Source organism: Cibotium barometz, chromosome 54 (assembly GCF_041138505.1).
Source record: "Cibotium barometz isolate CiBa-2024 chromosome 54, ASM4113850v1, whole genome shotgun sequence".
Classification (NCBI taxonomy): Eukaryota; Viridiplantae; Streptophyta; class Polypodiopsida; order Cyatheales; family Cibotiaceae; genus Cibotium; species Cibotium barometz.
The window spans coordinates 32,834,871-32,851,078 of record NC_141099.1 but is presented as its reverse complement, the minus strand read 5'-3'; the positions used below and the strand labels follow the sequence as shown (position 1 = coordinate 32,851,078).

General features: G+C 43.2%; 2 protein-coding genes and 1 pseudogene across 2 annotated transcripts; all 3 read left to right on the top strand.

The window, feature by feature from the left end:
- Positions 1-3,940: 3,940 nt before the first annotated feature.
- On the top strand, positions 3,941-5,443 carry LOC147608058 (protein CANDIDATE G PROTEIN-COUPLED RECEPTOR 7-like). Its single transcript, XM_086790154.1, has 4 exons — positions 3,941-4,002; positions 4,113-4,168; positions 4,433-4,816; positions 4,974-5,443. The coding sequence occupies exons 1-4, from the start codon at positions 3,941-3,943 to the stop codon at positions 5,441-5,443; spliced, it is 972 nt and encodes a 323-aa protein (XP_086646280.1).
- Positions 5,444-8,173: 2,730 nt separating this feature from the next.
- Positions 8,174-8,848, top strand: LOC147608057 (pentatricopeptide repeat-containing protein At1g03540-like). Its single transcript, XM_086790153.1, has one exon. The coding sequence runs from the start codon at positions 8,174-8,176 to the stop codon at positions 8,846-8,848; it is 675 nt and encodes a 224-aa protein (XP_086646279.1).
- Positions 8,849-9,501: 653 nt separating this feature from the next.
- LOC147608056 (protein CANDIDATE G PROTEIN-COUPLED RECEPTOR 7 pseudogene) lies at positions 9,502-10,739 on the top strand (annotated as a pseudogene).
- The last annotated feature ends 5,469 nt before the right edge of the window (positions 10,740-16,208 follow it).

The window sequence follows — 16,208 nt, the reverse complement described above, 5'->3', positions numbered from 1 at the left end:
GTGTTTATGCATTAGCATATATATGGTGCCCTTATGGATGATGATGATTTGGTAGCCATTACATTGAATGGCATGGGTAAGGAGTACAATGCATTTGAAACCTCTATCAAGGTTAGAGGTGGATACTCCCTAGATTTTGATGAACTGATTTCATTACTTATTGTGGAAGAGATGAAACTTGTTTTAGGTGCCTCATCTAGCACGTTTTTCATGCACAAACCAAACATATAGAGGTCCACTATCACTTTTTTAGGGAGAAAGTGTTGGATGGTACAGTGGATTTGAAGTATGTGAAGACTGAAGAGCAACTTGTTGACATATTTAGAAGCCACTTGGGAGAGAGAAGTTTGAGTACTTATGTACCATGTTGGGAGTACATGGCGATGAGCTTGAGGGGGAGTGTTGATAGCCCAAGCTCATGTTCATCTATGGCTGTACATCATGAGCGTGAGAGGGTCTGTTGAGATCACAAGCTCAATTGCGGCTAGAGCCAGCAGGCATGATGTGCTGGCATGGTAGACAGTAGCATGTTTGTGAAAAAAAATGGCCGCGTTAGCTGGCCACAGTGTGTGGACATTAGATAGGGTTATTTGGTGTGTGAACATAGCACATCTAGTGTAGTCTTCTTCTCTTATGCATTATGTGAGAGTGGATATGTTTTTCCTCTATGGTTAGGGTTACATATAATGGGGAGCCAATGGAGCATGTGACCTCTTATGTATACCTTGGGATCACTTTTACCGAGCCGTGTTTTATTAGGGTTTGTTCTCATGTGTGTGTGCTCTCTCATTACCAGTCTTCTATTGGTCTTAAGTGAGGGCATTCGGTGCTCATGTGATTCTATCTGCAAATTAAGAACCAAATTAGTTCTCTCCAGGGGTAGAGATGAGCATTTCCTAATGCTTCTCTTCCATCCCTGACTTTTAATTTTTCCAAGATGGCATTACTGAATTCTTCCACTATCATAGTGCCAACTTGCTTTCTCTTGGTTCCTGTGTCCTGATGACTAGAGACCCGCGATGTTGCCACTACGTAAGCTGCCTTGGTGTCTTCTGGTTGCGACAACTCAAGCATATTGTCCTCATATTCAATTGCAGCCTTAAAACAAGTATCTAGAGTAGCTATTCGAGCTAACAATAGATAATTATGCATCTTATGATCTCAGACTCCTCTCCCAAATCAAGGCAATAACTGATCATCAATTAACCTTTCCCTCAACTTGCATCTTGAATTTAAGTGCTTGAGCCGAGAAACATAATCCTGCATGGACTCATTGTCCTTTTTCTTGATATTGTGGAGCTGAGCCAGAGGACTCCATTTGTCACCACTCAGTATGAACAAATTTTTAAGTCGAGTGAAATTGACTTTATGCTCCTCATGTTTTAGTGTTCAATAATATTGGTGAGCCTTCCCTTCTAGGGTCAGAGAAAAAGCATGCTCAGTGGCCCACATGTTTCACAATAGACTCAAAGACCTCTACATGTTGGATCGGGTCCCCATCTCCCAAGAATTTTTGCACAAGATTTGAAATAATATGTGGCTTCATCTAGGATGGTCTAGATTCTAGGTGGTGCCTAGCTCCCTATTCATACCTCGACCCATTTCCAAGGACATATTTAGCAGATCTGCCCGTGATTGCATTTAGGTCTGTGTTAGGATCCACAATTGGCCTCCGAGGAGCTACTCCCCCCTACCTAGACCACGTCCTCTTTTTGGATAGGTTCTTCCATTCAATTTGGGTCTATGGTTGGGTCCGAGTAATTCCTTATTGCGTGGCTCATTGTTGGCAGCCTTAGCCCGCCTTTGTAGGATCAAGAGTTCCATGCTTTGCAATAACATGGGATCATTAATCATTTCTTATATATACTCTCTTGTATATAAAGACGATCCTCACACAGGTGCCCTAGGTATATCGTCCTCTCTTGTATAAAGACGATCCTCACACGGGTGCCCTAGGTATATCGTCCTCTCTTGTATAAAGACGATCCTCACATGGGTGCCCTAGGTATATTGTCCTCTTCTTCTTGTGTTTCAAGACTTTTGTCAGCCCTTGGTTCCTCATTGATGGGTTCTAGAGTTGGTATCACTCCTTCTGTTATTCCCATCCACATGCTATTAGTGGCATTTCTCTAGATGTTTCTAGTTCTTCACCACTTGCTCAGATTCAAATCTTCCATTTCCCTCTGTTCTGCCCTTTTTCTTTATGTATTGAGCTCTTGTTTTGTTAAGCTCAATAGCTGCAATTTTCACTTTACCTCATCCCTCTTCAAGTCCGTTTCCATCTCCTCTAATGTGGGAAAGAAGACTAGACCAATCCTGGCAGCGCTTTATTTATCCCTTCTAACCATGGGGGTCATCCATGAATCCTCATTGCGTTAGCATTCCTAGGGCTAGAAGGTTAGGTTGGTAAATCTGGTCTTAGACCATGTTCTGTGAGTGTTGGCAGGCCTGTGCCCGCAGATTACGCTTCATCTTTTCGTGCCATGCTAGAGACCAAAATATCCCCTAACCGTATCAAAGATTCTATTGGACATCATAGGAGAAGAGAGTTTTTCTTCCTCTCCAAGGCCAGAGAATCTTAGCCCTTCTTCCATGGAGTCCTCACTACTTGTTTCCATCGTGGTCAGATTCCTCCAAGCTAAAACACTCAATTGAGAACTTGCCGAGGGGCCTAAGCCAACGCTTTTTTGGTAGGAAGAACGTGGGTGATTTGATGCACTGTTGTCAAGGATAAGGTTGTAAGGTTCCCCCCTTCCAAAATAGGGGAAACACTTAAGATAGTCCACTAAGTCTTATCTTGGAGAAAATTTCCTACGACACCTTGACCATGCAGAGATTCAAGGATACGATTCATAGGTAAGACCTAGTTCTATCCCGCAGGGGGAGCGTGGTCTTCTAAAAATCAAATCACCCATAGGGTAATTAATTATAATTTGGGCAACTACTAGTCTTGATTCCTAGAGACAATGCTTTTTTCCTCATCCATGCAAGGCACAGCCGCTGGCCTAGTCTTCTAGAATAGAATTGTCCGAGAGCCTATTTATCTAACGTAGGGCTTTCACTTAATATGTTGGAAAGCTACCCGACTAATCGGGTCCACCCATCCGTAGGATGGTGCCGTCGGGGCAATCCATCCTCCCACTTTCCACCCTACTCATGCGTCAATTTGTTTTCTAATTAATCCTACCACATTGTTTAACATAAATAAACATGTTCCTTAATTAAGGCCCTTTTCACAAGGTTTGTTAAAACAACCTTTTTACACAATACAATAATGCCAAGATAAGATTTATAAAAAAAAGTTTATACATGAATCAATTTTATACAAGCCAAACCGGCTCCCTTATTCCTTTCCTTCATACCACTGATGATCTAGAATTCAGCCTTCCAGCCTCTACATGCTGGGCAAAACCCTACCGGACCATACACCTCATTGTCGGTCGCTGTGGTGGCGAGGACTCAAGACGGCCTATCGCCTTCTCACACTCCATCGCTCGATCCTCCCACCCCTCACAAGAATGTCTATGCACTAGGGTGGGCTAATTCAACGCACTAGCCTGGTTTTGAGAATTACATATCTGGTGCCTTGGGATTGACACATCCAAAGATTGTCAGGATTAACACGTTGTCGTGCTATGGCACGTCTATGCAGTGAAAGCATGTTCATGGCACAACTTATGTGGAATCTGGGCTTGTAGAAGGCCTGTCCGGAACGTGGTTGGCTGCAGATGATATCAGCTACTTGGCATCGAATGTGTGGGGCGCGTCAAAGAAAGAACGGGCACTTGAAGCTTATTGAAGTGTGTATGGAAGGAAGGGCAGAAAAAAGTAATGAGGGGCCATGTGCCATGAGATTGGTGTGAAAAGGAAATAACATGGTGTTTTTTTTTTCTTCCAAATAAATAAAATAAAATAAGAATTTGCATGGCCTACTTCGGGAATGGTGGCGTGGAGGTTTGAGCTGCCGCCAACGAGGTTCATCGAGAAGCTGGGGTCGTGGAGGTAGGCAGCTGCAAAAACAAAAAGGGGGCTCGCCTACTCAAGAGAGGGGGGGGGGGGAAGCTCCCGCCTCGGCAAGGCAAGGCAGCTCTGCTCTACCTCCAAGATGTCAGATCAGGGGGTTATGCTTTCCACGAGCATTATCAGAAGAAAGATGCGGAGGATGAAGGTGAGAATGACAGAGGGTAGCTGTGTGTGGAAGGGGAAAAGCATGTGCTGGTCCTGCGTGGTCGAGTTCTACTTTTCAGGAGGAGCCGAGGCCCGAGAGTTCACAGAGCTCCAGTGTCGGTTTTCTGGTTTTGCACATCCATCCAATCCCAGCATATCTTATCAGTAGCAGATCCCAGTTGTCCGGATCAAATGGCCTCACCTGGGAGGAGAACCAGATGTCTTCTTTCAGTGATAGTTCTTGCTTTGTCGTATTGCATTCCAGTTGCCCTAGCAGGCATTCACCATCTGTCAATCAAAGATGAGACCCGGGAATTGATCGTGCTGGAACAGTTTGGTTTTACCGGAACTGGACACCTTGATCTTGATGTCAACAATGTGGAATGGTCCAATCCAGGAGATGTGGCCCTTCAGAACAACTACCTGGAATTTATGGGATTCTTTCTTGCCACGGAAGATGACTGGGTACAGGTCATTCGTGAGCTTGAGCAGAAGATCATCGGGTGTGTGCTGCAAAGCCGTGCGGTTCAACGCTTGTTCACATTCCACGAGTTCAGTGGTGCAGGGCCACGCCACTTCAATAACACCTATCCGTCTCCCGGAGCCAATCGCTACATGCTCATGTTCGCCAACTGTGTGCAGGGTGTAAGTGTGTCAATGGCAGTTAGAACCTCTCTCTATAACTTGGAGGGTGACACTAAAGACTTTCTCTCAGAGGGCAGACTCAGCTTCCAATGCTCTACTTTTGCTTCTTTTGGGTGTATGTTACACTTGCCGGTATCTGGGTTTTCATTTGCATAAAGCAGAAGTTAACTGCACACCGGATACACATTCTCATGGGGTGTTGGTTGTGTTGAAAGCACTTTACATGTTCTCAGAGGCCGAAGATAAGTTCTATATCAAGAAAACTGGTACTCCACATGGCTGGGATGTTGCCTTTTATGCTTTCAGTTTTCTCAAAGGTGTGATGCTCTTTGTGGTGATCGTGCTGTTAGGCACTGGATGGTCATTTCTCAAACCCTACTTACAAGGGAAGGAAAAGAAGGTCCTCATGATTGTGATCCCCTTACAGGTCCTTGCCAACATAGCGACTGCTGTGATTGGAGAAACGGGCCTGTCTTACAAGAATTGGCTCCCTTGGACACTGCTGCTCTTGTCAGTGAGGGATTGGAATCAGACACTTTTGTTGGCAATAGTTTGGTTGAGATGTATTCAAAATGTGGTGAACTTGCTGAGGAAGACCATGATCATCTATGTCTTTTTAGGAAGCTTGTGAGTAGTAATCATGGACAAATTTTGTGGGCCTGTTGGCTATGGTTTAAGGTGTTTATGGGATTAAGAGCTCTCTTTGCTCATGGTTTTTATTGTGATGATGTTTATATAAATGTGGTGCCCCTTGAAGTTCAACCACTACTCTCACAGCCAGACACCCAGTGTGTTCCCGGCTAGACCGCCCACGTCACGACATCTTTGGTGAACCCGACGTGAACTTGCTGGGGTGAGAGTGTGGTGAAATCCCCGTGAACTATGTATGTGATGATTTCAGCATATGTATGAGGCAGAAAACCTTGATGGCCTATGATCTAGAGGGTATTCCTTAAGGGTACAGGCAGCAGAGCCTGTATGATTTGTTGGTATCATTTGACCCAGGTGCATTAGGGAAGAAGAAGGATTACAAGGGCTTATGACACTTGTTCACCTCAGGAGAAGGGGGTGGCAAGGAGCTTGTATAGACTTGTAGTTCTCTCTTAGAACTGTAGAATGGGCAACAAGGGCTTGTAACACTCATCCTTCTCGACAGCTGAGGAAGGAGAGGAGCTTGCAATGACTTGATCCATTCTTGCCACTTCAAGGGCCTATGACACTCATCTATTCCAATAACCAAGGATAGAGAGGAGCTTGTAGTGACTTGAAGCTAACCCTTTGTCTCAAGGGCTTACGACACTCGACCTTTCTGATAGCTGAGGAAGGTGAGGAGCTTGTATTGACTTGAGGTCTTCCCTACAAGTTTGTCTCAAGGGCTTACGACACTCGACCTTTCTGATAGCTGAGGAAGGTGAGGAGCTTGTATTGACTTGAGGTCTTCCCTACAAGTTGTAAAACAGATAGAATGCTCAAGAACTCATGAATGCCGGAAAGGTGGACACTTCTTTGTACTCTGATTGTCAGGATATCTGAAAGAAACTCTTTGAAAAACAGGGCTAAATGTATGCAATGATGATCTGGATGAATGGTTTGACATAGAGAAAGCCCAAAACATCAGAAAGATATGGATTTCCCAAGCGTCATCCTGATTAAATGGAATGCCAATGCAGAATGCTGTAGAATTGAATGTTCATGGGACTTTAGGTAAGGGCCAAGAAATACACAGTGAGATTGTGCAAAAGGGATTGGAAAGAGATCTTTCTGTCGGCAACAGTTTGGTGTGTATGTATGCCAAATGTGGCTTGCTTTCAGAGGCAGGGGAGCTTATTGATGTGTCATCAATTCAAAACATTGTTTCCTGGAATGCATTATTGGCAGGATATGCTGAACATGGACCCAGTGAGAAAGCGTTAAAATGGGCAAGAAGAGGGTGTCTTTCCGGACGCTGTCACATATTCTTGCATCGTGAAAGCTTGTGCTAGTGTAGGAGCCATAGACACAGGTTGAGAGTTACATAAAGATATCTTACAAAGGGGACTTGAAGGGGATTCTTTAATTGGCAACAGTCTAATCAGCATGTATTCAAAATGTGGCTCGCTTTCAGAGGCACGAGAAACTTTTGACACGCTAGCAGTTCAAGATGTTGTAGCATGGAGCTCCATGATCATTGGATATGGTGTTAACCACGAGGGCAAGATGGCCTTGCAATGTTTTGATGATATGCAAAAGCATGGTGTGAAACCAGATGCTATTACATTTACACGTCTTCTGACTGCATGCAGCCATGCCAGTCTGGTGCTTGAGGGTCAGGAGTATCTTAAGAGTATGAGAGAAGATTATGGCATTTCACCAACGGTGGAACACTTTACTAGCATGGTTGATCTTCTTGCAAGATCAGGGCACTTGTATGAGGCTGAGATGTTTATTGAAATGCTGTGTCCGTATTCTGAAGTAACATGGGGAGCTCTACTGAGTGCCTGCAAGACTTATGGGGAAGCAGAATTAGGACTCAGATGCTTTCATCAACTTGTTGAGATAAATTCAAAAGCTGCTGCTTGGTTTGTGCGGATGGCTGCCATCAAAGACACTGCTGTCACTGGTGCAGCAGCAGCAGGTGGTGGTGCTATGGGTGTAAAATCTGTCTCAGGTGAATGTGAGAACAGAGACATGAGTGGGGGCAAGAAGAGCATGCTAGAGAAAGCTAAGGAGAGAATATTTGGCTCCTCTAAATCAATGAATGAAGGGTCTGAACAATTTTCAGCAGCAGGAGATGAGCAGTTGAAGGCTTGTGAAAGCAAGCCAACGGTCGCTGGCAGAGCTGTTGACATCAGTGAATATAAGGTGCATTTGCAGGCATCTGGGAGTTCATCACCTGGACCAAGTTTACTTAGAGAGAGGGTAGCTATTCATGGTAACGTTAATCAGATAGAAGAGGTGATCATTCAGGCACAGTCGACAAGGGGAGCTTTATCGACCCAGCGCAGCATGTTCATGGAAATCCAGGGGAAAGTCAAGCATCTCAGTGATCGCTTTCCTGTTATTCGCAGTGTATTGGGAGCCATAAGGAGAAAACGCTCAAGAGACACAATGATACTATCAGCTGTTATTGGGGGCTGCACCCTATTTCTTCTCATTTATTGGTTATCCAAGTAGTCTGCTCAAAGCAAAGCATCTGGTCCAATCACGGCATCGCACACATGCTGCCAACTGTTCTTTTGGTCTGGTAGTTCTTTCCATTGTATTTCACTGTTGCAGACAGAGCACACAATGCCACGTTTGTAATTTTTGACTGGCAGTATCTTCGAGGAGAGAGTCATGTTGAGTTGGGCATGTAGAGGAAGCCTTTCAGTTATATCAACAAATGCTTGCTGAAGGGATATATTCAGATAAGCGCACCTGCAGTACAATTCTTGCTGCATGTTCCTCTCCAGCAGCTCTAGAAGATGGCAAAAGGATCCATGCTAGAATGGTTGATGGTGGGTTTGAGCATGATGTAGAATTACAGACTTCCCTTATCAGTATGTATGGCAAGTGTGAGAGTATCAAGGCCGCAGTGAAGGTCTTTGACAAGAAGCATGTACAAAATGTGGGCTTATGGAACACCATGTTGGCTGCTTATATCCAGCATGGGGATGCAAAAGAGGCCATGCAACTTTATCGACGCATGCAAAAGAAGGATCTTGAACCAGATAAGGTGACATTTAGTACCATTCTTAGTGCATGCTCTGTTCTGGCAGATCTACCCAAGGGCAAGGAGATCCATGCAAGCATCAGAAATGCAGGATTGCAGTCAGATGTCATTATAGGGATTGCCCTTATCAATATGTATACGAAATGTGGGGTCTGGAGAGTGCAGCCAGGGTGTTCAAAACTTGGCATATCAAAGATAAGAGAAAATAGGCTTCTTATGAGCAGGATGATCAAAACAGGAAATTCAACCAGTCAGGAAAGCCTTCATGAGAATGTGGGTTCAGAGGATGAAAAAGCTGAAGAAAACGTGCCAAAATTTGATAAAGATGAAGGCAAATCAATATAAATTTGAATGAAGATTAGCCTATATAGCAACTTGGTGGCACATACCGGAGGATGTGCAGGTTTAGAGGGGGTTGATGTCGTGCTGTGGCACGTCTATGCAGTGAAAGCATGTTCATGGCACAACTTATGTGGAATCTGGGCTTGTAGAAGGCCTGTCCGGAACGTGGTTGGCTGCAGATGATATCAGCTACTTGGCATCGAATGTGTGGGGCGCGTCAAAGAAAGAACGGGCACTTAAAGCTTATTGAAGTGTGTATGGAAGGAAGGGCAGAAAAAAGTAATGAGGGGCCATGTGCCATGAGATTGGTGTGAAAAGGAAATAACATGGTGTTTTTTTTTCTTCCAAATAAATAAAATAAAATAAGAATTTGCATGGCCTACTTCGGGAATGGTGGCGTGGAGGTTTGAGCTGCCGCCAACGAGGTTCATCGAGAAGCTGGGGTCGTGGAGGTAGGCAGCTGCAAAAACAAAAAGGGGGCTCGCCTACTCAAGAGAGGGGGGGGGGGGAAGCTCCCGCCTCGGCAAGGCAGGGCAGCTCTGCTCTACCTCCAAGATGTCAGATCAGGGGGTTATGCTTTCCACGAGCATTATCAGAAGAAAGATGCGGAGGATGAAGGTGAGAATGATAGAGGGTAGCTGTGTGTGGAAGGGGAAAAGCATGTGCTGGTCCTGCGTGGTCGAGTTCTACTTTTCAGGAGGAGCCGAGGCCCGAGAGTTCACAGAGCTCCAGTGTCGGTTTTCTGGTTTTGCACATCCATCCAATCCCAGCATATCTTATCAGTAGCAGATCCCAGTTGTCCGGATCAAATGGCCTCACCTGGGAGGAGAACCAGATGTCTTCTTTCAGTGATAGTTCTTGCTTTGTCGTATTGCATTCCAGTTGCCCTAGCAGGCATTCACCATCTGTCAATCAAAGATGAGACCCGGGAATTGATCGTGCTGGAACAGTTTGGTTTTACCGGAACTGGACACCTTGATCTTGATGTCAACAATGTGGAATGGTCCAATCCAGGAGATGTGGCCCTTCAGAACAACTACCTGGAATTTATGGGATTCTTTCTTGCCACGGAAGATGACTGGGTACAGGTCATTCGTGAGCTTGAGCAGAAGATCATCGGGTGTGTGCTGCAAAGCCGTGCGGTTCAACGCTTGTTCACATTCCACGAGTTCAGTGGTGCAGGGCCACGCCACTTCAATAACACCTATCCGTCTCCCGGAGCCAATCGCTACATGCTCATGTTCGCCAACTGTGTGCAGGGTGTAAGTGTGTCAATGGCAGTTAGAACCTCTCTCTATAACTTGGAGGGTGACACTAAAGACTTTCTCTCAGAGGGCAGACTCAGCTTCCAATGCTCTACTTTTGCTTCTTTTGGGTGTATGTTACACTTGCCGGTATCTGGGTTTTCATTTGCATAAAGCAGAAGTTAACTGCACACCGGATACACATTCTCATGGGGTGTTGGTTGTGTTGAAAGCACTTTACATGTTCTCAGAGGCCGAAGATAAGTTCTATATCAAGAAAACTGGTACTCCACATGGCTGGGATGTTGCCTTTTATGCTTTCAGTTTTCTCAAAGGTGTGATGCTCTTTGTGGTGATCGTGCTGTTAGGCACTGGATGGTCATTTCTCAAACCCTACTTACAAGGGAAGGAAAAGAAGGTCCTCATGATTGTGATCCCCTTACAGGTCCTTGCCAACATAGCGACTGTTGTGATTGGAGAAACGGGCCTGTCTTACAAGAATTGGCTCCCTTGGACACTGCTGCTCTTGTCAGTGAGGGATTGGAATCAGACACTTTTGTTGGCAATAGTTTGGTTGAGATGTATTCAAAATGTGGTGAACTTGCTGAGGAAGACCATGATCATCTATGTCTTTTTAGGAAGCTTGTGAGTAGTAATCATGGACAAATTTTGTGGGCCTGTTGGCTATGGTTTAAGGTGTTTATGGGATTAAGAGCTCTCTTTGCTCATGGTTTTTATTGTGATGATGTTTATATAAATGTGGTGCCCCTTGAAGTTCAACCACTACTCTCACAGCCAGACACCCAGTGTGTTCCCGGCTAGACCGCCCACGTCACGACAACGTCTGAGATGATTAGTTTTCTGAAAATTACACATCTAGTATCTTGGGATTAACACATCTAATAGCATGATCCTCTAGGAATTACACATTCGAAGTTAGACCCATGTTTGTGTGAGATGGGTTCAAGATCTTGGATGATCGTCCTACTACTGTAAAGCATCCAATGGATAGCATTCACACGTCAACTATTCAAATCTTAATGGAGTTATAATCTTAATAATTTATAATATACAAATTAATGAGATATATCCTAAAAATTTCTCTAAACAAAGTTTCGGTCTATCCTTCTAGTCATTCAGTCTCTCACTAGTTTCTTAATTTGATCGCCCTATGTTTTTCCTCAAAAGGTTTTCTCCCCAATCTTATTTCTCAAATTTATTGTACAAATATCTTGCGTGTGCACCCCCAAGATAAACCACTTCTATGGCCAGTAGAGATGATTGTCTCAACATGTGAGGATATTCAAACCACTTCTATGGCCAGTAGAGATGATTGATTCGTCCTCATATGATAAACAATCACTTGTTTTAATCCCTTGATAGTTAACCTTTGAAAAACAAATCCTAGGAACTAAGATCGGCTCTGATACCACTTGTAAGGTTCCCCCCTTCCAAAATAGGGGAAACACTTAAGATAGTCCACTAAGTCTTATCTTGGAGAAAATTTCCTACTCATCGACACCTTGACCATGCAGAGATTCAAGGATACAACCCATAGGTAAGACCTAGTTCTATCGCGCAAGGGGATCCTGGTCTTCTAAGAATCAAATCACCCATAGGGTAATTGATCATAATTTGGGCAACTACTAGTCTTGATTCCTAGAGACAACGCTTTTTTCCTCATCCATGCAAGGCACAGCCTAGTCTTCTAGAATAGAATTGTCCGAGAACCTATTTATCTAACGTAGGGCTTTCACTTAATATGTTGGGAGAGCTACCCAACTAATCAGGTCCACCCATCCATAGGATGGTGCCGTCTCCTCGGGGCATTCCATCCTCCCACTTTCCACCCTACTCACGCGTCAATTTGTTTTCTAATTAATCCTACCACACTGTTTGACATAAATAAACATGTTCCTTGATTAAGGCCCTTTTCACAGCCTTTTTACACAATACAATAATGCCTAGACAAGATTTATAAAACAAAGTTTATACATGAATTGATTTCATACAAGCCAAACCGGCTCTCTTATTCCTTTCCTTTATACCGCCGATGATCTAGAATTCAGCCTTCCAGCCTCTACATGGTGGGCAAAACCCTACGGGACCATACACCTCATCGTCGGCCCACTGGCGAGACGAGGACTCAAGACGGCCTGTCGCCCTCTCAGGCTCCATCGCTCGATCCTCCCGCCCCCAGAGGGATGTCTATGCACTAGGGTGGGCTAATTCATCGCACTAGCCTGGGCCCTCAAAACTAGGCAGCATCACAATCACTCACCTTAATCGGCGAACCTCATTCTCCCAATGGTATGAGGGATACCATGGGCCAACTTCGGGCCTTACTAACGTCTCCTCCGTCCAGCTACACAAGCATAAGAACGGGGCAACGTCAAGGCAGGGAGAAGTTGTACCTGTACCTTAATTTAACCAAGATAATAATCCATTTACTCAACTAAACCATAGGACTAGAATCCATGTTACCTTCTTAAGAAAACAATCCTTTTCACAAAGATTTTTGCATTTCAACTTGAGATTGCGATAAGACATTCTTTATTTAAGGCATATGCTATTGTTTAAAAGAATACAGACTTTAACTAGTAAATCAATCAATCAAATAGATTACTATTAACAATTAATAGAGAAGCCGGGGCCATACCTCAACCCCTAAGAATGATATATAATTGAAAAACAAAATATGTATATACCTTATAGAAATTTATCGTTTATCGTTGCCTTTGCTCATTAACAAGAGCTTTAGAACTTGACATATGAAAATAGAGTCCTCTAATACCTTCTCTTACGATTAAAATCATCCGATCATTCCCAAGCTTTATCTCCTCTTACTCATAGTGTGACTTTTCTCTCTTTCGAAGGTCTATGGCAAAATAGCCTTCTCTTGCAGGGCTACGGCATACTATTCTTTCTTTTAAAGCTATGGAGTTTTGGTCTCTTCCTTAGAAAGACCATAGCAATCTAAGCTTCTTTTCTAAGATATTAGATAAGAATGAAGGGATATGTACATCTCAAGCTCTAGGATTACCTTGAGGCTACTTGTTGCCTTCTTACAGTTTTTCCTTCTTACAGTTTTTCCTATGTAGAGACCCTGACAGAATCAGCAAATTGTTTCGGCCATAACTCTCTGATAAAAACTCAAAATATGGTCATATAACTAATCAAAAGAATCGGAAGCTATCTGTTCTACAAGCCAATCGCAGGTAGAATAGGCAAAAACATCTGTATATAGCCACAAACGCGCCATCTTTAGAAACGTCTGTATATAGCCACAAACGTGCCATCTTTAAAAACACGTTGCTTTTCCACATTTTTAGTATGCATGGACTCTAAATATGTAAAAGTACTCTAAATATGACCTCTTATCACCTAAATTCGAATTTCTATTTTTGGAGATACTTATCTCTTAATAGAACTATTCTTGTCTTCTTATTTCTTTTAGGATTTTTGGAGCTAATATTTTTATTCTAATACTTTCCTAATGTTTCTAGCTTTATTGTCTCACTCTTCTCTAAGTACACTCTCTTTCCTTATTGAAATCTATATTAAAAGAGACATACATACATGGCTTGGGAGGGACCTTACAAAGGTTGTCTCCAATGAGTTTCCTGGACCTCAAGTGCATGAGAATGTGTTTCAATAAGCAAAATCACTACTCCAACTGTTTCACCAACTATCTTTTTGGGCCATGAAATAGCAGATCTCCATGAAATAGTAAATGGTTCACATTGTGAACCAAGTAGCAAGCAGCAGTTCACATCATGAAACAAAATGTTGTTCGCATCGTGAACTATTTTTCATGCTGCAGCAATTGGTGTGGTGCAATTAGGATAGTCTCTTATCTTTGGTCTCCTGACAACCCTTAATTCATGAACGAGAAGTCTATGAAAGGTTATTTTTCATAAACTACTAACATGTGAAGTGTTAATTCGTGAAGGGTTAACTTTTGAAGTATTAACTCATGAAGTAGTAGGTTATGTTTCACGCCATGAAGTAGCAGACTCCAATTCACGTCGTGAAACAAACTATGCTTCATGCCGCTCCTCCAATATCCACATCCATGCTGTCCACCACAGAGTCTCTCTCACCACAATGCAAGGAAATCTACCTCTCACTCTTCCACACACACATGCATAGGAAAGGAACATGCACTAGAGTACACAACTCACTCACTCTCAAGTAAGAAAGAATTCTCATAGCACAAAGGGGGATTGTGTCCTTTCTTGTTGAGAATTTTCCTTCAATATAACTGGTCCTTATTCACACTTACTAACTAAGGCCTTGGGTGGCCAATATCTCAAAATGTACAACTTTTATAGTGCCTTTATTAATGTTCTAAATTGGAGGAGATCTTTGTTAATCTAAAAAGGGATTAACATTCCTTACAAGGAATATCTTTTGAAATTCCTTGAGGTATTTATGGATGACCTCTGTGTCAACTCCTCATGGAAGGCGGACCTTGACTGCTTGCGTAAGGTGTTAGAAAGATGTAGGCCATATCGCATCTCATTGAGCCCACTCAAATGTCAATTTATGGTTAGACATGAAGTGATCCTGGGACACATTGTCTCCAGGCATGAAATCTCCACAAATGATAGTAATGCTCCTTGAGCTGCCTCCACACCCCCACTAACTTTAAGGGACATGTCGGCTACTATCGGCAATTCATTTTCATGTATGTTGATATAGCTCAACCTCTTTATGGACACGATCATTTTTGAGTGGATGGAGGAATGCCAATAAGCTTATAACACCCTCAAGAAATCCTTGGCTAGTGCTCCTATTATCAGGTCCCCCAACTAGAACATTATCTTTCATGTCCACACTGACGCCTCCACTTTTGCTCTTGGTTGTCCAACTAGGTGAACATAAGATGGATTTCCCCATCAGCTTTGCCTGCCACACCAATTCAATGAAGCTGAGAGAAATTATACCACAACCAAAAGATAAGGGTTAGCCATGGTTTACACTGTTAAGAAGTTTTTCCATTATCTTTGTGACCAAGTTTATTTTCTTTATAGACCATCAATCTCTTCTATACCTGGTAAAAAAGACATGTACAACAGGCAGGATCACCAGATGGCTGCATGTTCACTATTACTTAAGTTTGACTTCATCACCGTTACAGTGAGAAAAGACTCACATCATGTTCTGGCAGACCACATGTCAAGCATCCCTAATGGGCGATCCGTCTAGAGTAGAAGACAATTTATTAGATGACGCCCTATTTTAACTATGCTGAATTCTTGAATGGGACATGGAGGTAGCACACTTCCTAGCCAACCGACTTACCAGTGGACCCTCTCCTAAATAAGGACCACGCTCATCGGCCTGATTAAACAAGCATCCCCCTACTCATTGTTGTGCAAGTCAACTCTAGATAGGCAAGGGAAAGACAAGATTCTTAGACACTGTGTCTGTAAAGATGAACTTACCAGTGGACCCTCTCCTAAATAAGGACCACGCTCATCGGCCTGATTAAACAAGCATCCCCCTACTCATTGTTGTGCAAGTCAACTCTATAGGCAAGGGAAAGACAAGATTCTTAGACGCTGTGTCTGCATGCAAAATACATCAAGATCATCCATGGAAAGAATGGCCTTATGGTCATCCTTGTATGCAAAATGTGCTTGAAAGAATGGCCCTATAAAAAGAGGCTTGCCACATGCACATATATTATTGATTTTGGAAAGTGGATGTAAACCGATCGAGATCCCTCACTATGATATGTTGGTGTGTACTGAACTTCCTCAACAAGGTGATGTTTGCAGAGTTGCACAACATAATTAGTCATTGTAATGTCCATGGACCATGTGGTGAACTGAATATGCGCTCTCCTTGTATGGTTAATGGGAGTTGCAAACATCGGTATCCTCAGAATTTTTTGCGATAGTACTAGTGTTGATGAGACAATGGGTATCCACCAACTTACATGCGACAAGATGATGGTAGTTTCATCCAGGTAAAGGATCATAGGGTAGATAGTTGATGGGTTGTTCCATATAACCCTTTTCTCTCTTTGAGGTAAAAAGCCCATATTAACAAAGAAGTATGCTCTACCATTACAGCTGTAAAATATTTGTATAAGTATGTATACAAAGGAC